The 25,779-nt window shown below is 49.2% G+C and overlaps 1 protein-coding gene across 1 annotated transcript in view; it reads right to left on the reverse strand.

The window, feature by feature from the left end:
* Nucleotides 1–25,779, reverse strand: part of MYO16 (myosin XVI) — a 442,217-nt gene that overhangs the window by 38,360 nt on the left and 378,078 nt on the right. Inside the window, exons 31-32 of the mRNA XM_080798962.1 lie at nt 22,812–23,864; nt 3,439–3,597 (exon numbers count right to left, since the gene is read on the reverse strand). Coding sequence (XP_080655088.1) covers nt 3,439–3,597; nt 22,812–23,864 — 1,212 coding nt within the window. The remainder of the gene's footprint in view (nt 1–3,438; nt 3,598–22,811; nt 23,865–25,779) is intronic.

Below are 25,779 nucleotides of genomic sequence, written 5' to 3' on the forward strand. Positions count from 1 at the left end.
ATTTTATTAATGGATTTATCTCTAATGTGAATTCACACTAAATGAGTCTCTTAAACTTCCATGGCGTTCAAGTTTAGTTATTTCCAGAGGTGATTTTATGCCTACATCTATGACTTTCCTATTGGTCTTGTGCGTGTGTGTGGTTTTTTTTTTAGACTTTATTTATTTGACAGAGAGAGAGAAAGCACAAGCAGGGGAAGGAGCTGGCAGAGGGCGCAACAGGCTTCCCGCTGAGCGGGGAGCCCGATGCGGGACTCGATCCCGGGACTCTGGGATCATGACCTGAGCTGAAGGCAGAGGCTCAAACACTGAGCCACCGGGGCGCCCTGTCTTGTTTTGCAGGTCACTCCGGTTCACCACTTTTTTGCCACCTTTTGGATAGACTGACTTTTATTATTCTGTTTTACTCTCTCTATTGGTTTGGAAATTACATACTCACTATTACTCCTTCAGTGGCTGCCTTTGAAATTACAGCCTGCGAGTCTGAGTCACCCGTGTGCGACAGTAAACCCTGCTTCACACTCTCCTGATTCCACTGGCGTTATTTACTGTTCATTTTTCCTGCTTGTATCTCTGAGCATTCTGGGTCTGCCCAGCATTGAATTCTTCCAGTTTTTATTTTTTTTTCTAAAACTGCCTTAACTTCTTTGCATCTTTTAAGAAGTTTTTTTTTACTATTTATGAAAACCTAGACTGACAGCGCTTTGAGCATGTTAAATATGTTATTTCATTGTTTTTGAAATTGTCTTTGAATTGCTGTTCCTTAGAATTTGTGGGGTTTTTTTTTTTTTTTACTTCTTGCTGCTTTTAATATTCACTCTTAGTTATCAGCGTTTCACTATGAGATGCCTAAGGGCAATTTTCTTTTTATTTACGCTAAGCAGGCTTTGGTTTGGTTTGGTTTGAACAAAAGTCACATCTACAGACAGAAAGCCGTACACGTGTATACATTTCCAGGAACACACGCATACCTGCTTGCAGATAGTGATCCGGGCCCCTCTGCTGTCTGCTATGGTCTGAGTGTTTGTGTCCCCCCTACCCCATTCATACGTTAGAATCCTAACCCCCAAGGTGATGGTTGTAGGAGCTGGTGCCTCTGGGAGGATATCAGGTCCCGAGGGTGGAACCCTCAGGATTGCGGTTAGTGCCCTTATGAGGGGCACCCCGGAGATCTGGCTCTGTCCTTCCAACTTGGGAGGACACAGCGGGAGTCAGGCACCCTGCGCCGGGAGGCGGGCGGCCTGGGAGCTGAGCTTGCGGGCGCGCTGCTCGGACATCCAGAACCCGCACAGCGTGTTTCCGCCCTTCCGAAGCCCCCGGTCTGGTGTTTTGTTACAGCGGCCCCCAACGGAGCAGGACCGCAGTCCAGCCCCGACCACATGCCCAGCCTTGGGCAACCACGTGTTGGTTTTCTGTGCCTCTAGTTTTGCTTTTTCCGAAACATCATGTGCACGGATTGTACTTGTCGGCTTTGACTCTTTCCTCATTTAGAGTGACGTGCTCGAGAGTCACCGTTTCATTGCACAGAAGGGTAGTGCCCCCCGCTTTGTGTTTTGCACCATTTATCCATGTGCTAGTCAGTCTGTAAAATGGCCCCAGGGAGCCCACCACGAGGCACTCACACCTTCAAGAGGACTAGAATCTTGGCCAACAGTTGAGCTGCCTCGTGAGGGACCTTGAAACCAGGGCACTCAGACCAGCCTCCGCCAGACTCCTGACCCACAGAACGTATGAAGTCACCATCTTCTGTTGCATTAAGCCTCTAAGTTCCGGGGGCGGTGGGCAGGTGCTTTATAGAGCGGGAGACGACCGAGTGATCCAGTCACCGGTCCAAGGGCGTCCATTTCGGATGACGGTCAACGATGGCCCATAAACACTTGCCCGTGGGTCTCCTCATGGGCACGGTCTTCCTGCTGTCCATGTAGCCTCTCTGCTTTCTCCGGAATTCCAGCCACTTTCTCACCCCACCCTTCCTGCCTCCAAACCGTGTTCTGGAATCCCCTATCTTCTCTCGCTTCTCTGGGTCTCCTTCTGTAACGCTCCCATGGATCTTCCAGGTCCTCAGGGTTTTTTTTTTTTTTTTTAATGACTGTGTCTAATTAGCTCGAAACTCATCCCCTATTGTACTGAATTTTATGACTATTTCTCAATTTCAGAATTTCCATTTGACACGTTTTTATAGTTTCCCGTTTCCGCTGATTCTCATTCTTCCATCTCCTCGGGCACAGTAAACACACGTAGCTTAAAGCCTGCGCTTCTGAACTCCCGTCTCCTGGGCTCCCGGGGATGTGCCGCGACGGGCCGCTATCTCTGCTTGTTAATGTGTGATCTTGTCTTGTGTCATCATGTGTCTGGTTTTTTGACTGTGTGTTAAACCCTGGATTTGAAACATGGTTTGTGACATCATTTTGAAGCCTCGGATGCCGTCAATGTCCTTTGAGACACAGACATCCACACGCATTTCCTCCCAGGTGCACGTGGGCCCTGTCAGTCCTGAAGGGCGTCTGTCAAACAGCAGGGGTTGAGACGATTCAGAGCTGAGCTGTGGTTTCTAGATTGGGAACACCCAGCCCTGAGGAGGGACACCTCGAGGCTCTGACCCATGGCCTTGGCAGACCCTGGACTTAGTCTGTCCCCACAGTCCAGGAGGCTGTCAAAAGTCCAGTCCGGCTTCCAAGCTGGTGTCTGTGGACTGGGAGAGTGCTTGGATGTCCCTTGGAGAAGAGCCTAGAATGTAGGCTTCCTTGCTGGGTCCTCCCTGCATTCTAAACCCCCTTCCTCAGTCTCTTCCCTGGACCTCATGGTTGTAATGGTTTTCTAGTGCCTTTAATCAGATTAAACAACAATGGAAATTTTGGCCAGCTTTTCTGGATGTCCTCAGGAAAATAATCCCAACAGCCATGGGCTGCTTTTACGTGTGAGAGAAATAAGCTATTTGTTTAAGCCACTATCAGATGATTTTTGGATAAACACAGTCTAGCCAATTTCTAGATGATACATTCCTTTATATACACCAGTTAAATACTTCAGGCCAGTTTGGTGTTTACCGTAACTTCAGTATTATTTTCCCTCACACTACTCAGGTATGAGAAGAAAAAGGTTTTTGTTTTGTTTTGTTTTGTTTTGTTTTTTTTAAATTAAAAGTACCATTAGAACAACCCCATCTCCTCCTTCTGTTCTGTACAATCTCATTTTATATTGGTTCCCACGTAGCGAATACTCCACAACAATCTTTGGAAAGTCAGCTAACACTGAACACAACTATAATTCTTTAACCCAACCCATAAAATGCTACAACATACCCTCCAGCGAAGTTTATGATCTATGTTCCAGCTTTTAAGCCTACTTCATTTTTACGTTTCAAATCCATTCTCCCTAGGAAAGTTGACAGAACTTAATACTTTCATCTATTTACTTCCGAATTTAAAAAGCACTTACCATTTGAGACGGAATTCCCATTTTCTGCGGTGATAGCACTCGAGAGTGAATTAGATAATTGAATTCCATGGTTATTTGCATTTCTATCTTGAGTCTCAGATGCAATTTCTGATCTACCAGCATCCTCTCGGCCAGTGAGGTTCATGTTCGTCTCAAAACCTAAAATAAATTTTAGAAAGGGTTACTCTTTTTGGATAAAATGCACCAACTAATTTAATAAAATAGGAGAAGAAAATAATACAACTCATCAAATGAAACACTAATTGTATTTGAAATAGTAAATCAATAATCATCCTTCATTAAATTTATGGCCTACAAAATGTCCACCAAATTTTGTCACAGCACTCTCAAACGTAATGGGGAATATTGAGTGGTGATAATGAATTACATAATTTACTATTTTCAAACATATCTGTACAGAATTTTTGGTGTCAGAGTCTAATAACTTGTCACTAGAGTGCCGTCTGTCTTGAGAACGCTATTTCCTAAAAGTAGCATGGAAATAAATTCATGTTTCACAAGTTTTCTCAATTACTAAATTAAGTAGAGCTGAGACAATCCTTACAGGTTTGAAAAAATAAGAAATACACTCACAGGATCTTACCAACTTTATTATTATCCACTGAGGACTATTAAACCTCAAAACCCTACTTTTGCACTAACATTACCTAATCGTTCACTGTGTGTCCCCTGTTGAGTGCTCAGGGATCAATGAGTACAAGAAGCCGTCCCCCAAATGAAGATTTTTTTTTAACTATGTAGAAATAATAAAGTAAAATGTAACAAATGCCAGGGTCTGGAGCAAAGTCTACCGCGTTATCCTGAGGCAGGGTCTACGAATGCCCGGAGGGAGCAAAGGAAGCACAATTGTCCACCAGGGTGTCAGGTGTGGCCCCCACCACCCCTCCCCGCCTCTCTTGGCGTCACGGTCCCTCTCTGGGGCTGGTCAGGGGTGCCTGGGACTGGCTGTTGCTTCCCAAGGGATGTTCTGGAGGATCCTCGTTCAATATGGACGATGTGGATGTTGCTTCTGGTCTTCCGTGGTACAGAATGGATTCTGACTGCCTTTCGGTTAGGGCTTTCTGAAATTTAAGGCTAACAGATTATTCGAAAGGGATAAAAAGCCTAATTTGCTTTATTATACTTTACATGTGACAGAATGGTTTATCTCCAGTGATCCTGAAGGGCAGATGGAGGGAAGACGAGGAAGGAAGAATATAGGGAGAGAGAGAGGGAGGGAGGGAGGGAGAAGCCTGGCCCTCCAGAGCCCGTCTCTCCGGGTTGGTCCTGGCCCTCCAGAGCCCGTCTCTCCGGGTTGGTCCTGGCCCTCCAGAGCCCGTCTCTCCGCGTTGGTCCTGACAGGATCCTTTCTACCTCTTGCCTCTATGCTGATCTCCCCCGCCCTCGAGCCTTACACTCAAACGGCATGACAGGCGACGGTCATGTATCCAGACGCTCCACACTGACCCGTGTCCCCTGCGTTGCCACAGGCACTCCCACCAGCTGGGGTGGGCTCCTGTCCTCACCCGTGGGGCTCGTAGTCGGACGAGCCCCAGGGACCTGTCACTTGGAGGTGGAGGGTGCGTCAGGTCTGCCCGCAGGAAAGCGCGCTGCCGTCTAGAGCAGGAGATGCCGGAGGGAGAGAATGGAGGTGAAACGGACAGGTCTTGGAAAACCACGGCAGCTCCCGGATCCCGGCACTTGAAACGAGCAGAAAAGCTTCGGCTCAGCCAGCGTGCGGAAGAACAGGGATGAGCCTGAGAGCAGGCGGTCGGGAGGGACCGTCCGAGTTCTCCGGCTACCACTGCAAGACCACCTATCCCTTTCCGTCGACTCTCGCTCGCCTTTCCGAGAAATCTGCACGTTAGTGACACGGTTTGGCTTTAAAGTCGTCTCAAGACACAGATGTTCGGCAGCGTCTCTTCCAGCTCCTTTTCTCGCTCTTTGAATCGGTGTTGAATTCCTACAATGTGTTCGCACTCTTCGCGAACTCCACGTGCAGTAATGACCATGACAAACGGACGGCCATCGCCATGAGGAGCTGAGGTTCTGTTCCGGTGCAGAGGGAGCTTAGCCAAGGCTGGGAACCAGGGCGTCCCTCCCTGGGTGAATGGGGATGGTCCTCTGACCTCCAGAGGGACAGAACTCAGTACTCAGATGCACTGCGTAGACTCTTGCTATAAACAAGATGCTAGCGTCCCTCTTCACCAGTTTCCGGCTCCTAAACAACTCACGTTTTTATAGTCAAAACCTCCAATTTTCCTATTAAGGTTTTAAAAATATTTCTCATCAACCGCTTACACTGCAGCCAAGGACTGGTTTTCAACGTGCCGTATGAGTTAGGCGGTGATTCTTATATTACCTCGAAAATTTTCTTTGTATTTCTGTCTTTTTTTTTTTTTTTTTTTTTTTTTTTTAAAGATTTTATTTATTTATTTGTCAGAGAGAGAGAGCGAGAGCGAGCACTGGCAGACGGAGGCAGAGAGAGAAGCAGGCTTCCCGCCGAGCAAGGAGCCCGATGTGGGACTCGATCCCAGGACGCTGGGATCATGACCTGAGCCGAAGGCAGCTGCCCAACCAACTGAGCCACCCAGGCGTCCCTGTATTTCTGTCTTAAAAGCGTAGGTCTATTCGGGGATGGCTCTGGGTTGGAATAAGGAAGGAAGTCTTTCTTCAAGTAAAACATAAGAATCGATGGCCAATCTAACGACAACTATTCACCTTGTTCTGATGATAATCACCATCTCCTGAGGGTTTAGGATGTGCCAGTCCCCCACCAGACGTGACATCCGATTTTGCCCTGGTTTTCCTGCTTCTGAAGAGCTGTCCCTTTCACACCCATTTTCGAGATGAGATCCTTGAGGCTCGGGGAGGTTAACCTCCGCGCAAACATTTCAGAATCAGCCGGGTTCAGACGGAGGCACTCAGGCTCCGCCATCCACCCACACTCACTCCTGCGCTTGGTCCTTCTGTGCAAAGCCTCCGGTCACTGCAGCTGCTGATCTAAAGGGGAAGGCGGCTGCTTCTCCGTGCCTCAGTGGTAACGAACCCGGAACTGCAGGCTGAGCGCTGTCCTCCGGCCACCGAACTGGACTTGCAACATCTAGACCAACGTCTCCCCTCCAGGGTTAGCCTTCCTCATGAATATTAATTGTGGGGGTGGTTCTTGGCTTCCTAAATTCTGTGTCAGCCTCTGCTCATAAACACCCTGGCTCGGAGGGAAATCCAGACACGTCCGAGCGCCTGTGCCCCAACTTGCTAATGCCTAGTTTCAGCCACAACGAAGAGCGAAGGCAGAAACCCTCCGCGGTTTGGTTTTGCTCCAAAGGGTCCGTGTAGCGAGCAGCCTCCATGTTCCTCATCAGGAGGATGCCCGTGACCCTGGACTCGGGCACGGAAGGAACCCAAGGACCCTGGGATCGAGTCGGGAGCAGTTCCAGTTACGAGGGTGCGTACACAAGATCTGTACTTCAGGGAGAGCCCTGCAAGGGATGATCCAGAGCCAACAAAGTCGTGAGGCCTCGTCATGCCTCTAAGCAGTGGCCACTGGGATTTTCAGGGTGAAGAAAAGTCTGTCACAGTCACACCAAAAGAAAATATTTGAGGCTCTGAGTGGATCTAAGCCAACAGGGAGGGAGCGTGTGCGGTGAAATCCTGAAAGACTGAAGACTGAAGGCGAGTCTGCGCTGCTGTGTGTCCGCGCGTCTTGTGTGCTCAGTGGTTGGTGGAGCTCGGCGGCATCCACGACGCCGCTCTGTCTGCGTACCGGGCTGTTCCTCTGAGCCTGTAAACAGGACTTCTCTGTGACCCCTGCCCGGTGCTGTTTGCACAGGTACGAGAGAAGTGAATCACCCTGGGATCTGACTCAAAGATAAAACGTCGGCCTTTACCCCAGGATACGACTGTTAAATATGAGCATGCAGCGTGGACACGGTTAGCTTGAATCTTAATCGAGTGGGAGAGTTCTAGGGAATCTGCAAATGCAGATGCAGGAAAAATTTCCGCTTGGCTGTGTTCGTTTTTTGTTTGTTTGTTGCTGTTTTGGGTTGTTTTTAAAAAATATATATATAACTAAACTACCACTCTGGGTGTGTGCTATCCTTTGAAAACTGGTTTTCCATAGAAGGTATATTGTCCCCCGGAATATCTGGGCATGACTGGAGACCTCGCTAGTCCCCATCCCGGAGGAGGGGGCAGTTACTGGTGTCCAGCGAGCAGAGGTCAGGGGTGCCGTGAAGCCCCAGCCAAGGGCCGCCAGCCCCTGGGAAGAGGAGTTCCCGCCCAGGAGGCCGCTGGCCTGAGGCTGACCACCTTGTTCTGACCCTAAGTCGGACCACGCCCTGTGCCCACTCAGGTCTCTCCACTGGTCTGTTTCACTTAGGGAAAACAGAATAAATAATAAATGAATGATCACCACCAAACTGCTGGAGACATTTTTGTTTTCTAGAAGGAAACTCCATGTTTTGCAATGAAAACGGTTGACCAATCTACTCACTACGGAATCCGTGGGAATGATTATGGGAAAACCTTGGTAACCGTTTGTCCTCATTCACACGAGATTACTGACAACGCGAAAGGACTTTCACTGTGAACATACCCTTGAGCTTCTAATCTCTGCTTATTTAAAATGACGAGGTAAGGAAAACTTCTCATTGAGCGAGGTGAAAATCTCTGTATTCAAAGGGCCACAGCCGTTTGCTTTCCACCTGAGCATTAACATGAGGGGAAGGACGGACTCTGGGACATCTGAAATCTGTTCCCAACCCGCACTGTGCATTCAGGTTTTCACTACCAGTTATCACGGATGAGGATGTCCTCCTTATCCCACCGATATGGAAGGTTCATGCCTGCTCAGGGTTTAAAAATCTTAACCGTACACGGCTTTGCGACCTGTAATCTCAGAAAACTGCCATCAGTTTGGGAAGTCTTGGCTCTGGCGTCTTGGTGCCTAGAGACAGGAGACAGGAGTCTACAGAGTGATGGTCGTGAACCCCACCCTCACCTGCCAAGGCCATGTCCAAGGCCCAAGCGCCAGTCAGTCGGTCAGTGCGTGCCCAGTTAATGGTGGCAGAAGACAGCTTTGGCCAATGGATGCTTTGCTTATTTTCCCGTTTTAAACAAATGCTCCCTTCACTCCCTAAATGTTTGTCATTGTAATTATCTTTCTTAAAGACACCCCACACCTGCCCCATGGTTTGGAAAATACAATGGTCTGGAAAGCCTTTTTGCTCAGAGAAGAAAGGGGAGGAGAGGACAGAGAGTAGAGGGGGGAAGGAAGAGGAGAGGAGGGGAGGGGAGAGGAGAGGAGAGGAGGGGAGGGGAGAGGAGAGAGAGGGGAGTCTGGTTCCGCACACTCTGTGGGCACATTTGTCACTTATGCACCATCACCAGATCAGGGGGCCAGCCAATACTTAGGTAAGGACAGAACATAAACTGCATTTTTAAAATGTTACTACTCTGGCAAAAATGTGTCCAGCTGGATGGGGCTGGAGGACAGATCAGAGACAGGAGCTGGGAGCATTGAGACTAGGGAAGAGGCAGGGCTGGGTGGTCAGGACGGTCCGCCTTACAGGTCTCTCGGAGCTTAGGGACCAGAGTAAGTCAGCACCAGCGAAGTACCTGGACACAGGACAGTTTGGGGCTGTGCTCGCTGACCTTCAAGTGACAGGCGCACGCCCAAGGGTGAAACTGAGTGGCAATTATTTGAGTCACAGCATTCATTAGGACTGAAAAGAAAATGTGCAGGAAAGACTCAAGCATCTCTTAGTCGGGAGATCTCTTGCAGAGATCGTGTAGAGAAGGGCAGCAGAGGGCGAGGCATGGTGAGAGTGGACACAAGCAGGCAGGTGTGGGCTCAGAGGCGGGGTGGGGGGGTGGAGGGCAGAGAGAGGCTGACAGCAATGCGTGCCACAGAGAGGTCGCAGAGAATGAGTCAGGAGTGAGCAACAGAGTGTTTCTTTAAGGGGAATGCTTAAACACATCATTTCTCTCTTGGTTACCTTAACTTGAGATAATTTTAGAGTATATTTTGGAAACATAGGAGACAGGATCCAGGTTTCAGTAACGCAGGAGAAAAACAAACTATTGCTGTTTGACTGATTTAATACCGAGAGTGCTACGCAAGGCAGAAAAAATGTGCAAATACATTTTAAACTCATTACTCACGCTGGCTCCAATCATTCCACAACTCTATAGGAAAATTCCTCTCCAGAAAGGCTACTGCACGGAGGGAATGCGCTTGTTTTTTCCTCTTTGGCATTAAGGGAAGGTACAAACACGGAGAGACGCGGCTGGCATAGTCCTTCTACTTCTCAAGTTCTCGTTCCTAAAACCTGGGCGTTCCAGCTCGACGGTGCTCACGGACACACATAGATGGTGCGTAACTAACTCAGTTTGGATGGGATCACTTAGACCCCAGATCGGCATCTAGTGTGTGAGTTACAAGGAATAATGTCTCTTACGCCTCTGATTTTTGTGAAATCGTCTATTACCGCAGGTAAGAACTATAAATAAGGATTGAGTACCCCCACATTGCCCTGCATTCTGCTATACAAGCCTCTAGGAAGCAAATTAAACTTTTTAAAAAATACATGCTAACTTAACCCAAACATAGGGCCTGCTGCCTCAGAGGAGGACAAACGTCCAGTGTAAGGACACATCTAGACTGTGTCGGATCCAAGCCTCAAATATGCAGACAGAACCCCACCCCACCCCCGATGGGGGCTTGCGCCACAAGACACGAGATGGGAGCAGAGCGGGTCTTCCGGCAGTGTGTCCTCCGGCGTGGAGGGCGCACGCCGCGTCTCTGTATGTTTTGTCCAGCTCTAGCTGACGCCAAGCCATGTGAATCGGACCTCGTCGTCTTTGCTGATAGTTGCAGAAATGTGTCAAAAGCAGGCTTCAATGTCTAACAGTAAGGGGGGAGCTTGGGGACAGAACACGGGGCTTCCGTGCGATCACCTTTATGACACAGCCATGTGCCGCAATTCACTTGCATTCCTAAAGGAACCCATTACCTTACGAGACAGAAAAAATAGAGCACCCTAGCAATTGCAAAGGACGGACAGGTTGAGAAAACACAACTGTCCAAGGCTACTGACCTTCAAAGGCTAGCACCATCCCCCAGCACACCTTCCCACTTTTTAATGACCCTTCAGAAATCGCTCCTCTTGAGTAGATCAAAATTCCTCTGGAGTCGTGTTTTAGGCATTTCTTCTGCGGCAGACAGTGCCACCAACACTTATCCTCCGGGTTAAGCGGGGTAGAATGGAAATGCTTCCTTGTCCCCTACTCCTAACTCCTGCCACCCACTCCCCTGCCAAGTGCAAGGAGAGGGTTTGCGCTGGAAACGCCAACTGAATCAGGAAATAGAGTGATATCTTCAACAACATATGTGCTGAGCAGGGGAAGAATATATTGATAGTAAAGCTAAAAAGTGACTGTCAGTATAAATAAGGTTTTTAGAACCCAAAAATGCACAGAAAATTATGTTGTGCCAATTTTCTTTTAAATTTAACTAACTGGATCCTTTCGTGCCCGTCTCTTCTGTCCCTGCCGGAATGGGAAACAAATCACGCCAATCCCTTCCCTCTCCGCGTACTCGGGTAGCTTGCCCGTCCTATAATTAGCTGAACATGAACATCTAAACACCACGCTAGCCTGGCCCAGAGACCCATTCCTCATGTATAATTTCATAGGTCATGCGGTTATTTATACGGCTGTTATTTTTACATTTCCCGAGTGCCAGGTGGTAATGTACATCCAGGAGTCGGGGAACGCGGCGCCTGCAAAGACAGCTCCGTCGGCCCGGGCAGCCCTCGTTAGGGTGAAGGGGTCCTCCTCGCTTTCTCCAGAAAGCCAAGGGGAAGAGGATGATCTTGTGCTCTTTGATCGGGAAGGTGTGGGGCCTGGGACACCTGCGTGGCGTCACGGACGGCGAGCTAGTGGGGCCCGGCATCTCAAGGGAACACAGAGGAGCCCCGTGCACCTCCAGCGGGGGCCGTATCCTTCCTTACGCGGATAGCCGGTGCCCACCTCTCAGATCTTACAGAACCTCAATGAGCATTTATTTATTTTTTTAATGAGAATCGTATGGAGTCTGTTTTGTCTCCGGGCCTCTGGTCACTTCCCTGCAGAGCTAGTCATTGATTCCCTCCTGCATTTTTAACAGATGATCTGCTTCCAGAATAACTACTTTGGTCCTTGAGAAAAACTGAATCTCTGTTGCCCCACTTCAGGGATATTAGCTTGCGTTCCGCCTTAACCACGATGTTCTAGTCCCTGCTGGCCAGCCCCGATCTCCTCTGCATACACACCTTCGCACAACCGGAGGCTTACGGATTCACGGACGGGTCCCACAGACAGGAAAGCTCTAGCTGTGAACACTGATTTCACTGGTGTGGTCGCAGCAGGTGAGAGAGAACCAGGGAAGTCATCAACAGTTAAAAAAAAAATGCAGTGATGTATGCGGGGTCTTCTCAAAGTGCTTTTTCAGGAGGAATCATAATTTACCCACCTAAATGCTAATAACCACAAGGGCACAGGGCAGGGTCAATGGAAGAGGCCAACCATGTATCTTAAGCCTTTTGTGCCAACATCTAACCAGGGAGAAACCGGACAGGCCTGGGGCCAGGACCCCCGCGGGGGTGCTGTGCTCAGGAACCCAGCAGGCCCTGGTCGGCCGTCATGTCCAGTGGCTACAGAGACATTTTGGTATTTTAAAAACAATAGGATGGCCCCGCTCATCTCTCAAGGAGGTGGCGATAAGCCCACAGCTCTGAGGCCTTCAGGAATGAATTAAAAATATCTATACGGGGGCGCCTGGGTGATTCTCAGTTTCAGTTCTGCTTACAATCTCAGAGTCATGGGATCGAGTCCCGCATCGGGGACACTGCTCAGCGCTGGGTCTGGTTGTCTCTCTCCCCCCATTCATGCTCCCCCTCTCTCTAAAAAATAAAGAAAAACACCTTTTAAAAGAATAAAATAAGAAATAAAAGTATCTATAGAGATTAAAATTCTTGTCAAAATACACGACCGTGTTTTAGGTGGCTCCTGGGATTGTGTCCTTTACCAAAGGCGGGCGGGTTGGCGCTCCTGGTTCCGTATGCCACCAAGTCCTAAGTGCCTGTGAGCGCACTTCCCCTGAGCCGCTGCCGTGACATAGCACAGAGCTGATGTCAGGCACGCGGAAGGGAGGAGCCCCCGGGACCCTGGGGGGCGAGGCTGAACCTGCGTCTCGCAGTCTCGTTTCATCCACTACAGAAACCACCAAAGGGCCAGTCGGAAGCTGGGCTATCCCCTTCCCACGTGCCCCGCAACTCAGCATCTCTCACTCATTGTTGTTAAAGTGTATGTTTCCATTTAAATGAAGGTAGAAAAAATCAGAGAGAGACATCGGTCCTTCCCACATACCCGAACGGAGTTACTCCAAAACATTAGGTCCCCATTCCTTGTGCAAAAGCCTATAATCACAGTGTAGGATCCGAACACAAACTGCCCCCTACCCTGGGGGCTGGGGTCCTCCTGCCCCTGGTCTTTCTCTCCTGAGCTTGGTCTCAAATCCCTCCCATCCCTCCACATAAATCCCACCTTCTAGACCAGTCTTCCAAAGGACCTATTTACAGGCTGGGAAATCAATTGAGTGGGTCATGATAAGCACTTAAAGATGAAAGAGAATAGAACCAAATGAATAAAAATGCAGCATTTCACAAGCTTTGAGGGTAAGTAGTGTTTCGTGACACCCAATTCATGTCTTCACGCAAACTGTTTCGCACCACCTGGATATGCTGGAGTTTTCATGTCTCCCTGCTGTGAGCTGCTTCTGAACAGACCCCACATTTTATGGAAAAAAAAAAAATCCATACCACTTAGTACAATGCCTGGCACAAAATAGAGTCCTTGGTGTGTTTTTCGAATAAACAAACAAATAAACAAAATGAGTGAAGCTTGCCCTTCTTACTGGGTGATTTTTCCAAACCTCTTTGAAAACATCAGGCAAACAGCAGGACAAAATACGATCGCCAGTTCCCCTGTCTTGCCTGGAGTTAACCTCTACTTTTTCTTAAGTCCTGAGAAGAACTGCACATTTTGGGGCCATTCATAGAATGATTTTATTGTCTGGGGGAAAAAAAAAAACAACAACTACAAAATAAAACAAAACAAAAAACCATTTCTCCTGAAGTCATTGTAGATGGTTCCTAGGACAGACTCAATCCTCACAGCAGTGAAAATGTCTCTGATTGACAGCTGAGACACGTTGCTGGGTTTTCTAATGATTTTTATTTTTTCTTATGTTTTTATGATCTCTCATCACCAGATGTGAGCTCGGTGCCTCTGTCCTGTGTCACTCCTCAGCCTCGGGAAATTAGACACGATTCCAAGGCTCCGTAAGTGAACCAAGAAGACCCCCTCCTTGCCCACCACAGCTACACCCATGAATTAACGTTAGCAATTCGAGTTTTACTATCTTGGATCGACACATAAGCGATTCAATAAACCTCTAGTTGTGCTTGGTGTTTGCAGAGGAGATCAGGGGTGGCCAGAACACAGCAGAAAAACATGGGCAGCGTGGAATGCAGGCTAATGTCCCCGAAATGGAGCAATGTAGGTTATATGTTTCCGGAGTTATTTTTAAAGCAGTTTATCTATTAAAAATCCAAGGAGAACTCTCTTACCAACTATATAGAAAGGTAGTTAGATATCAAGAAATGAAATCGAGTCCATCCAATAAAACACATACATAAATACCCCTTTGCTCTAGGGGTTCTGGGGCTGGGCACTGGTTGTATCCCTAAGAAAGGGTGTGGGAGCCAGTAGAAGCATCCAGGGGGAGAACTCCCCAGCTTTAAGTCAGGTGTTTGTACTTGATGTGTCCCCTCCATTCTGCTGTGAAGACCAGCCTGGCCCCTTCGGCTGGTGATCTCATCTGAGAACAGGTTAAGCAAATGTAGCTCCAGCAAACAGAGGTGATGTCAGAGGTAATTTAATAGCTGGGAGCTTTGATTCCCTTTTCAGTTACATGGAAATGCCTTTGTAGGGAGCACAGCTTTCCCCCACCGCCTTGCCCACGGCTTCTCTCTCAACTCACTTCTTCGTGGATTGTCCCTCTTTCCACATCAAAGAATAATTAAACCCAAATCCCAAACATGCACATTTGCCTAGGAAATAACCCCATGTACCCAGTGTGTACGTGTCACTTCTTTCATTCTTTAAAAGGACATCTTTCTTTGAAAAATTAGGTTTGATGATGAGCCAGATTTTGGGGTGTGAAGAAGCTCTCTCGCGGGTTTTTCGGCAATTCTGGGTAATGCACGAATTCTCAGGCATCGCAGGACAGTGAGCGTTCTGATGTCATTCTGTGCAAGGTCAGATCTAGCCCATGCCTGCGTCGTCTGGACCCCGCACTTTTTAGGACCTAGTTACCTGAGCGGGGAGCACAAGGAACGAGGCTGCTGTTTACTGTCTTATCACAATGAACGTGTGGGATTGCAACAGGCCAGTCATTGCAAACGCTCCGCCTGTGGGTACGAACATTGCAGATTTCAAGGAGAAACGAGAAAAAGATGGAAGTAAAAGCCAGAGTAGAAAAAAGGTTGTGAGGCTTCGCACACACGTGGAGGCTGGGCGACCATCGGGGCCTCCGGGAACGGAGCGCTGGATAAAGTGGTACTGCGGAGAGCTAACTCTCAGGTAGTGTGAGCTTTTCTAGGCTAATCTGCGGATTAATCATAAAAATGATTCAAGTCGGCATAAAGGACCTGAACGCCGGTAGAAAATTAAGAAATCCGTTTTCCTCCACCAAGACTCTTAAGGAGAACGAGAACATGGCATCGATCCAGCCCATCTTTAAGGAAAACTTTCCACGCACCATGTCGCTTTTAAGCATTTCTTGACAAAAGGAAGAGAACCCCAGGATGTTGTATTATGTGGCAATAATGAGATGCAGGTTGTCAGGAAGGTCTTTATGAACTTGCTTAAGGAGAGCTGCTGGTGCCTCACGAGACGAGCACTGGGCTTCTCTCTGGAGCCCCCCGTGGGAGTTTCATTCACGATCCCGTATAGAGACCCACAATACACAACGGCTGCTTGCTTGAATGGGTTGATAGCATGAAAAATATTTACTGGTTATGAAAGATAATCCACTTCAGAAAAGGCTGCCTCTTTTTTTTCTTCTTCACAATCCCAGGTACAATAGCTGCTTCTCCCACCGATGGCGCATCCTAGAACATCCCGGTTGTGACAGCCCCTCGGCTGTGCCAGGCTCAGGGCAGAAGAGATGAGCCGTTTGTGCAAGACGCGTATCTCTGGTAAGACGGGCATGTGGTGGCTACAGAGGCACAGCCAGTACGTTCAGGTAATTTCCTAAGTGAATTCACGTGACTCAAAGGTTACTTCTTGATCAGGTTGATCGACATAGTTAATTGTCAGCGTCCTCTGCTTGGTTTTGCTCCTGGCTTTCAAAGGATCATGGAGCAGCATGGTCCAGTGGATGTCCATGGTCATGAGACGTTGGGCTGAATATTTTCCCAACAAGTCCTGATGGAGGGGCAGGGGCTGGAGGCTCCGCGAGTCTTCTGTCCAGACACGTTTCTACCTTCGCCGTTACCTGCGTCTCTGCTTTCAGAGTGACATGATTCAGAAACTAACAAATTGTTATTGTTTGCTTTTCGTCTAGAACGTCACCAAGAGGCGAATGATCGAAGCTTTTTCGGATGTCTTTCTCCTATCCCAATCACGGGGGCTGTTGAAAATCACTGAAAAGAAAAAAGAAAAAACAAACAAACAAGAACATTCTCTCTTCCCACATTTTTTCCTGGTCATGAGTTTACATCTAACTTCAGAAAGGGATGATTCTCTGACATTGACTTTGTATCAGTTAAAATTTTGAATTGTTCGTGGAGACGGGGACTGGCCTCACAGAACAGAAATAGACATTTCTCCTGAGTTTCGGAGAAAGGAACCGTGTCTCATTCCTGACGCTGGGACCAGCTCATTCCCGACGTTACTCGAGAGTCACTTAATCCCTTAAACTCTCAGATCGCTCATTAGCAAATGGGGAGGCCAACACCTGCTTCACTCGCCTCACACAGGGCCGAGGAGGTGGGGACCGAAGACATCTGCCCGCTTGGCCAATAGGAAAGAACCATTCACAGACGCCGGCTATTAATATTATTAACAGAATACCATTAACAAATGTTCCATCGCGTTTCCGAGTATTTTCCATGACAGGAGGTCACATGTGCATACCCAGAATTGCCACTAGCCCTCCGGGTCATCCCCCTCCTCGGGCTCTTTGCAGTCTTTGTGGGGAAGATCCGAAGAGCCTGCTGACTTCCCACGTGACGAGGAGACACAATGGAGGGCATTCAGAGCCCTGTCCCGCGGCTTCCAGGTAGAAAGCTCGCCCTGCTCCGATCCCACGCGAGGCAAGCAGGGCCCTCTGTTCTCTCTCTGCCTCTTCTGCAGCCTCCACACCTGTGCTCTAACGGGACCGTGTACCCTGAGCCCACAGGTCCCCGTGCACGCGGGTTCTTCGGGCTGCCGTGCCTGTGTCCAGCTCGTGCACCTGGAGAAGTGCATCCTCTCCACACCGATGGCCCCTCGCCCTGCTCACCGGGCGTCCCGGGCGTGAGGCTCTCCCCCACTCTTCCAGCAGCCCCGCGCTAAGCACGCTGTGCTCAGCACCTTCACCGCCGTGGCCCTGGGCTTCTCCCCGGCCACAGACACTTTGTGACAATCCGATGGAGTCCGGGATGCCTCCGCCCCCAGATCGGGAACAAGCCTAGCACCGGGACTCACGGGCCCCTTGGAGCTCAGTTATGGACCCACAAGTAGTTTATGACCCGCAGGCTAAAAAGCCTCCCTGCTCCACTAGAATTTCACTCATTGAAACCGGATGGACCCGTCTACCTCCTACAGTCTGTGAGAGGGCAGGGACAACGTGGATTTCTCCATTTCTGGATTCCCAGTAGCAAGCCCTGTGCTTCCACTCCGTAAATGTTAGGGGATGAGCTCTGCAAGTTCATGCAAGTGCCTTACGCGCCCCCGGTTGCACAACGGCCCTGTGTGAATTCTTGGGCATTTCTAAAGAGAAGGTGCTAGAAGTTGGGAAAAGAATGTCACAAACACTCACAACAAATATTAGACATTTAAAAACACTGTCTGATTCATATCAAAGACAAAGGGCTTTGTGCTCTTAACATAGGTTAGTCGGGCTACGGATCGGTTAATTAGAACTGAAAGCTTATTTCTAAGCGGAGACGGGCTAAGTATGATTTGGGAAATCAGAAATACTGAAAACACATCCCAAACACAGAGGCTCCTGGTTCCTGCAGAGGGGCCAAGAGCTCGGCAAACAAAAGGCTTTTCTCACAGAGAGGCGTCGTCTCCTTCTCAGGCTCCCTGGTCCGGGGAAACCCTAACGGCACAGCCTTACCTCCTAGCCACTTGCTGAGAAATGGAGAACCTGCCTTTCTGGGATCTTAAGCTCGTCTTTACTCATTTGGAAAATAAGGGACATTGAGGGTTGACTCCAGATCGTTCCAGAATGCGGAGGAATGCCTTGCTTTCACGAGGCAGGCTCTCAGGTGAGGCGGGAAGGCAGACGGCGACCCATCAGGGAACTAGGTGTCTGTCTGTCCACGCCCTTCATGATTTTCAAGATGCCTCAGGCCACCCCTCCACCTCTTGCCCTCCACCCCCTGAGATAAATCATGACGGAGAGAAACGGTGCAGGGAGGGAGGAAGACGACCGGCCCCGCACGGGACAAAGTGCTAGGAGAGCCCGAGGAGAGGCAGGAAGCTGTGGGGGTGCCAGCCTCCGCGTCCTGTTCTGGGAGGCCGAGAGCTGCACGAGGCACAGCAGTTTCTTCCGCTGCGATCTCATGAGAACGCGTCAGACACCGAACGGAGATGGTGTCCAAACCCGTGCTTCCAGCGCAGGGAGAGAGCGGCAGCTTCCAGACATCGTCCTCCAGCAAGTCAGACCTGCCAGGGATTTCATGACATTTCCGTGATTTTAAAGCACTCTTCTTGTTACTAAACAATGAATAAGTAACTACTTAATTTGGCATGGAGGCATCTAAACCTTATAAAATATTGATTTCAGAAGTGACTGTATGTGTTTTGGAACATTGGTCTTTTACTCTCGGTTCTGTTTGGGTGTAATATTTAGAGACCCACCCTTTCTAATTTTATTTTATCTTTCATGGTGGTACAAGGGGCTGCCGGCATCCACCGCCCACCTCACTGACTTCAGTGTTCTTTCGGGAGAAAGCTCACCCGAGAATCATCTAATCTCTGTTGTGAAAAATGATATCCTGGTTTCCAGAAGCAGGTTTCTCTCACGCCAGGGAAGGCTGAAATGGATCCACTGGTCTGGACAGATTGACGTGATGTAAGAGTAAATCTTCTATTGTTTTCTAAAGGACTTTTTAAATAATTTGTAAATATTTACTAATAAATGATCTGACATTGGAATGCACTTCAAATCAATCCAGTGGGGAAGGAGAGGGCTGGACAAGCCTGGGGATGAAGCAGGGTTGGCCACGGAGAGAGTTCATTCGTCCAGTCCCTCGACTTCTGTGAATGCCTGAAATTTTCCGTAAGGCCAACTTTAAAAAAAGAACTCCCTTCTAAGAAAATGGCCCTACGGGATAAAATATTGAACTGTGAAAATTCAGCGATAGAACACTGATTTAAAACTCAAAATATTCTAACTCAGACTGTTTATGCAATAAAATAAATGCAAATGCAAATGTAAATGCAAAAGAATAAAATGAAATGAACAGTGATTTCCATTTGGGTTAGGTGAGTCTCTTTAAGTAAAAATGACTCAAGGGCTAGGTCTAGTAAATACGGTCATATGGCAAATTGCTTTTTCTTTTCAGGTAGTTTTTCATCAAATAGGTATTTAATAAACACCTACTCTATGCAAAGAAATGCTGTACATTTTCTGTTGTCATTGACATCATTTTTAACCACCTACTTATATCTTATAAACTATGGATGCACAGTATCAAAAGTCACAAGACAATTTTGGCAAAAATCGTCCGCACATCAGACTTTTCCTTAATTCAGTGGGGCTCTCCTCCTTCCTACTCCAGATCTCCAGGGTGTGCCACATTTTTGTCAAAGTCCTATCATCCTGGTCTCTGCTCATTTTGTTTCTGTTCTGGATAAACTCAGCCGGACTGCGGGACGCCGTCTGGAGCAATGGAGCACCCTAGTGGTCTACACGAGCCAATGGATCTCCCCTTCCCTTCGCGTTCGGTCTCGTGATTTTTGAAACTAAGCAACTAGAAATCTGGCATAATAATATTAGTCATGTTATCATATCAGATGAAGCACATTTTGTGAATGAGAGGGATAACTGCCGCCTAGATCATTACACGTTTAGTCACTCTAGATGCTAAGGGCCAAGCAGCCCACATACAATATTCCAAAACCGTATACGCACTCTGGAGCTGTCATGCACATGTTTGGCATTTTTAAATTTGTGTAACCCTTTTCTCCACCCCAACTCTAGGACTCCAGTGCGAATGACTCAACCCTTGTCCTCTGTCCCCTGCTGCCCGAGGCCCCCCATGCAGGGAGATAAATCATGGCGCTCGAGGCACTCAACGTCTCGCACGCTAGGATGGCACTGAGGGCACGGGGGTCCTCTTGGGGCCTCATTTTTCCCATCTGTGAGAGGGGCATAATAGTAGCAGACAGCTTCTCATCTTGCGAGACCTAGATGGGTCATGAAAACAGTAACTGCAAGCACTATGGCCATTGTCCGCCACCACTATTCCTCTGGGGCTGCGGGCCGGTCGCCATCCACAGCCTTCTGTCTGCATGCCACGAATCCCGAACTCTTAGAATCTGAGGGACTTCCTATGCCTCAGGTCGCATGCCCTCAAGTCAACAGCAAATCAACTGTTTGGGGGGAGATAATATCTGTGAAGTCCTCCAAGTCTGCAGAAGTGAGGGAGCAGAGTTACACACCCAAGGGCTTCATTGCTACACACGACTCATTGTCCTTTCGACTTAACTGGAAATGCCCACAGCAGGGTAATAGTGAGCAGTGTCATCTCCTCAAGGTCACTTTCTAAAGAAGCAAGGGAGATATTCTGAACGCTTCTGCAAAATTTGCAGAACGATTTCCCCAGACCACAACCGCACGAAATGAGCTGTAATTAATTCAGGTGCCCGGAGGGTGAGTTTGCCACCCACCGGATTACTTGGTAAGAAAGCCATTTCAGGTGAAAATAAGAATATCTTTAAATATAAAGAGGGTAAAGTAGACGATTTAAAACCTTAAAGGGAAGAAATCCCAAGACTACAGTAAATCATTAATAAGGGCCATTCAATTCATTCAGAAGAAAATGGATTACTGACTTCGGGATCCAACTGTGTAAACCTTAATCATCAGAGAGCAGCTCCGGTGATTAGCTTCAGCGCAAAGACCGCTTTTCTCCCACGTCTTATCTTTAGCCCCTTTTATTCTAAAGGAATGACCGCTAAGATCCCACGAGAACATGACATGCAAACGCGCAAACCGATTTCCCACATCGCGGACCATCAAGAATCACCCAGCTCTCAAACGTGGAGTGGGAACTCCTGTCATCAGGTGTGTGGGGACGACCTGGTCTTCTACTGTTACATTTTCAGTTATGACAGCTACCATGCTGGGCAGACGTGGACAATTCATGTATTTATGAGAAAGTCCTATGGGATTCAAGCCAATTTTTTCAAATGAAGAGTGTTTTGTAAAAGCCCACAGCAGAAAAATAGTTTATAATCGTAGATGTGAACTAACAGTGTTGTACTCGAGGTTTCGATATGTGTTCTCAAATGCTGGCTAATGCCACCACAGGGAAATATAATTAGCAAATTCACACACCACGCCTGGAGGCCCCGCTATATTCCTCAGTAGACCGAGTCCTCAGCTCAGGAATTTCCAGATGACGTGGTACGCCCAGAAATCCATTCACTTCACTTTCCTGAGCAGAGTCAAGAAGAATTCACCCAATTCCTAACTATGGTAAAATGAGCTTTATGAGGTCTTAATTAACTTTTCATTCTAAAAGCAAATATTAATTTGTTCATTTTATACTTTTCTCGTAGATTCCATTTTGTTCCTTCAAATACAACATATAGGGGTGCCTGGGTGGCTCAGTGGGTTAAGCCTCTGCCTTTGGCTCGGGTCATGTTCCCAGGGTCCTGGGATCGAGCCCCACGTCCGGCTCTCTGCTCAGCAGGGAACCTGCTTCCCCCTCTCTCTCTGCCTGCCTCTCTGCCTACTTGTGATCTCTGTCTGTCAAATAAATAAATAAAATCTTAAAAAAGATACAACATACGACTTGTGAAATTCAAACATTCTTCTACTTACAAAGACAACTTCATATATTAATGGAGCTATACTTAAGAAATCATTAGCAAAATAAACAATTAGTGTATTTGTCTGAAGAATAGAGAGTAGTTTATTTATTCATTTGCTAAGAGTTCTTATCTTGATCTACTTTTCACTTATTCAGATGGCTTTCTAGATTTTCTAGAGTTTTTGTAATTTTCCTGAATGGAAAAGTTATTTTCCTAATCAGATGATGAAAGCAAACACGTTTATGTATTTTCTTTTGGAGAGACAGCAGGTTAATGTGTATATAAAAAGTTACATCATTAGGCAACATTTTACTTCCAATCCTCCCACCTGCCCGCGAGAAGGCCTTTAACCTCTTCACCTGGAATTCCCCATCCCAGCCTGTAAAGCGAGGGGGTTGAGAGTCACTGTTTACCTGGCGGGGTGGGTATTAATGGATCAGGACTGAAGACACCCGTCAGAACTTCTTTAAGGGGTTAAAATGCTCCTTGGGTGGTACACGAGCAGAAGGACAATCATTCATCCAGAGCGATGTCAAGGTGAACTGTGTTCCGTACAAGGTAGTGATGGACAGGCGTTCACCCCAGACACCCCGCCCGGAAAGGAGTGGACAGCCAGACGGAAGGACCCTCAGGCATTCACGGTGAACCCCGAATCCAATGGGGATCGGCTAGGTAACGCCACCAAAATACCACTTCCGTGTCGGAAGGCAGCATTATCCGAGAAAAGAGAACGGGAGCTCAAATTTAATCCTGCTCTAATACTACACGTCATGAACACGTACTGAACCCAGCTTAGGTACTACGTGTCTTCAGATCAGGAGCCCTTCGGTGCGAAACGGAAACAGGCACTGTCACCGACCGGCCCTCACGGGCTGCCTTCGAGTTTTTAAGCTGCGTCTGCTCGGAACGGCCACCGCGCCCCCCGGGAGCGTGTGCCCGTGGTGTTGCGCGCGTGGCGGCGGAGAGGGGCGCCCACCTCACGGCGCAGAGCGGGGCGCTGGTTCCCCTACCTTCGGGCTCCCGGATCCTCCTGCCCGCGGCGGACCTCCGAAGCACGCTCCTTCCGGAGCTGAAGAGGCTGGTCAGCTCGTCCAGGGGGCTGCCGAGCGCCCTGCAGTTCGGGGGGCTGTAGGGCACCGGGGAGGAGGGGCCGGCGCTGGTGTTCCTGTGCCCGGCCCTGGCCGCCCTCCCGGGGGAGTAGGGGGCCTTGGAGAAGGAGCCGCACGGGCCCCCCGCGGGTGCGGAGTGGGGCGGCTGGGGCGCTTTGGGCACGTCGGGGCTGGGGCCCGCCGCCCGGCCTGCGTTCCCCAGGGGGTCCGGGGGGAAGGCGAAGTGCGTGGGCGGCCGGGGGGCCGGGGGCGCGGGCGGTGGAGGGGGCGTAGGGGGGGATTCGCTCGCTGCCAGCGGGCAGGGGGACGCGGGCCTGTCCCCGTCGCCTTTTTGGTTCTTGGCGTGCTGCGGGGACAGGGGGCTCGAGCCTTCGGCCTGCACCGGGTACTTGAGGTTGGTCTCCAGCACTGGCAGCTTCTTCACCTCCAGCGGCGTCAAGGGCGACTCGTCGGACGCCGGGGAGCAGGTGACCGGGGTCGGGGGGAACACCAGGAGCGGGGGCCGGTGAGGGAGCAGGTTGGGGAAGGGGGCCGGGATGTCGCACGCGTCTTTGCAGGGCCCGGCGGCGGCCTGGCCGCCCCCCTCGCCATCCTCGCAGGTGGTGAGGCTCCGAGTGTCACTCAGCAGAGGGGGCGACGCGGACGCCTCGGGGGGCGCGAAGTACTTCATCTCCTCGTACACGGCCTCCGCCTGCTCGGGGCTGCCGGCGCGGCCCACCATCTCGATGTAGACCGGCTCGGGCTCCGGCTCCGGCGGGGCGCGCGTGGGGGGCGCGGGGGGCGCGGGGGGCGCGGGGACCCCCGGCGCGCGCTGCGGGCCCCCTCTGCGCCGCGCGCCCGTGATCTCCTCGGAGGAGCCGCTGAGCTTGGTGTTGGGGCTGCGCTTGGGTTTGCGAGGAGGAATCTTCTTCATGGTGCTGTAGTCGTCGCTGTGAGGTCGGGGTCGGGTGAGCCCTGCGGGGGGAACAGGGGAGGTGCCGGGGGTTAGCCAGGCCCCCGGGGCCCCACCGCCAGCCCCCACCTGCCTCCCTCCCTCCACCTTCCAGAGCCTCAAGCTGCGAACGAGGAAACCTCTCCGGATCTTGGAGCTGGGGACCAGAGCTAGCCGTTGGGGAAGGCGCCCCGTGGGCCGCGAGAGGGCCCGGCACTGCCGGCCCCCTGAGAAGGGGAAGGCCTGGGGACGGCCTGGGACGGGCCTTCCGGCTCTGCCGCGGGAACCCAGCGCACCCGCGCTCGGGGCCTGAGGCCGCTGTGAAGAAAGTGTTGGCTGAACCGATCCTCACGACTTTGGAGGCCAGAAAATAAAGACTGGGGCCAGCAAGCCCGTGAGCTAGGTAGTGGCCTATGGATGCTCCCAGAAGGAAATGCCTGGGCTCACTGTAAGGGGTACACAGTGAGCAAAACACCAACAAAAACACCAGTGTGCGTGGAGAGATTTTCTTAGAAAAGAACCTGATGAAACACGACGCTCACCGTGAGTTTTACGACATATTTGAATCCTTAAGAGAAACACCTATTTAACAGGGAAATCGAAAGGGCAATGATTCATGGAGAACTTCCAAGGGGAGGGGTGCCCTGCTGGCTCAGTGGGTAGGACATGTGACTCTTGATCTCAGGGTGGAGAATTTGAAACCCCACCTTGGGCGCAGAGATTATTTAAAATAAAACAAAACAAAACAACAAAAAACGTCAAAGACAGAAACTTGTTAGGCGGAAACAGGGGAGATACTCAGAAAAACAATGAAAGAGGGAGAACCACTTAAATACGACTCTAAGACATTTATTAAAGGTTACGTTAAAAAAATCCACCCCCCCCAAATTCCAAGAGACTTCTTTTTTCTAATATATTTTTACCATAAATTGTCATAGTATTCTTATTAACTATAATTTCTCTGGAAACTGAGATGTTCATGTCAGGAAACTGCGTAAATTTTGCTGAAGCAGCAAAACTTCTAGAAAATCTTGAACTGTTTTATTAATTTGGTATTTTACTAATCTGAAGGAAGGTATATAAGCGCAGCTAATTTTGCTGAGTTCCTGAGTTGTTTCAGGCAGCCGGGTTTTTCGGTCCCTGTGCATGTCCGACAGCGATCTCTGTCTCTCGTTGTGGGGTGCCTATGGGGTCTCATGGCTAACAGTAAGGACTTTGGAGTCAGCTCTGCATTCAGATCCCAGAGTGATCATTCACTCGTGCCGTCATTCACTTAGGCGTGCATTCAAGCCGTATTTAACTGAGACACATTCGTGAACAGACAGAATGTTCCCTTCCTTCTTCTGCCCTAGTGGGAGGTGTCAGACAATAACAGCAAGTAAATAAATCAGATGAGTAAATTCTCTCGCGTGTTGGAATGTGATGCACATCACGAGGACCAGGAACAGCAGGCCACAGGAAGGGGGCACCGGGGCGGAGGGAGGGTGCAAACTGTAGGAAAGAGGTCTTGGGAAAATCTAAGTTCCAGTATCATCAAATGCAAAATGGTGATATTGGTCATTATCTCAGAGGAATAAAAGGGAGAGAAGTGCTCAGCTCCTACTCTGGTACGTTGTAAACACGAGTCACATGGGGGATATCCAAGAGAGAAGGAAAAAGAACAAAGCTAATTTTCTAGCCCCCTGGACATCTTTGTAAACCAGTGTCCTACAGGGTTCGCCAAAGCAGCCAACTTCTAAGAACGGAAAATACCAAAAATGCAGAATTCTGTAACGCATAAGCATTATTCCAAAGGCTTTCAATGTGCTAAGACACAGCCGCTCATAAGCTTCTGGAAAGTTAATGAACCACACTAATTTTTAACATTAGTATTACTCAGTTGTTCTGAAGATTTGAATAATTTAAAGGATTTGTGGCAGACTGTATTTTCCAAAACTG

This window comes from Martes martes (genome assembly GCF_963455335.1).
Source record: "Martes martes genome assembly, chromosome: 3".
Lineage (NCBI taxonomy): Eukaryota > Metazoa > Chordata > Mammalia > Carnivora > Mustelidae > Martes > Martes martes.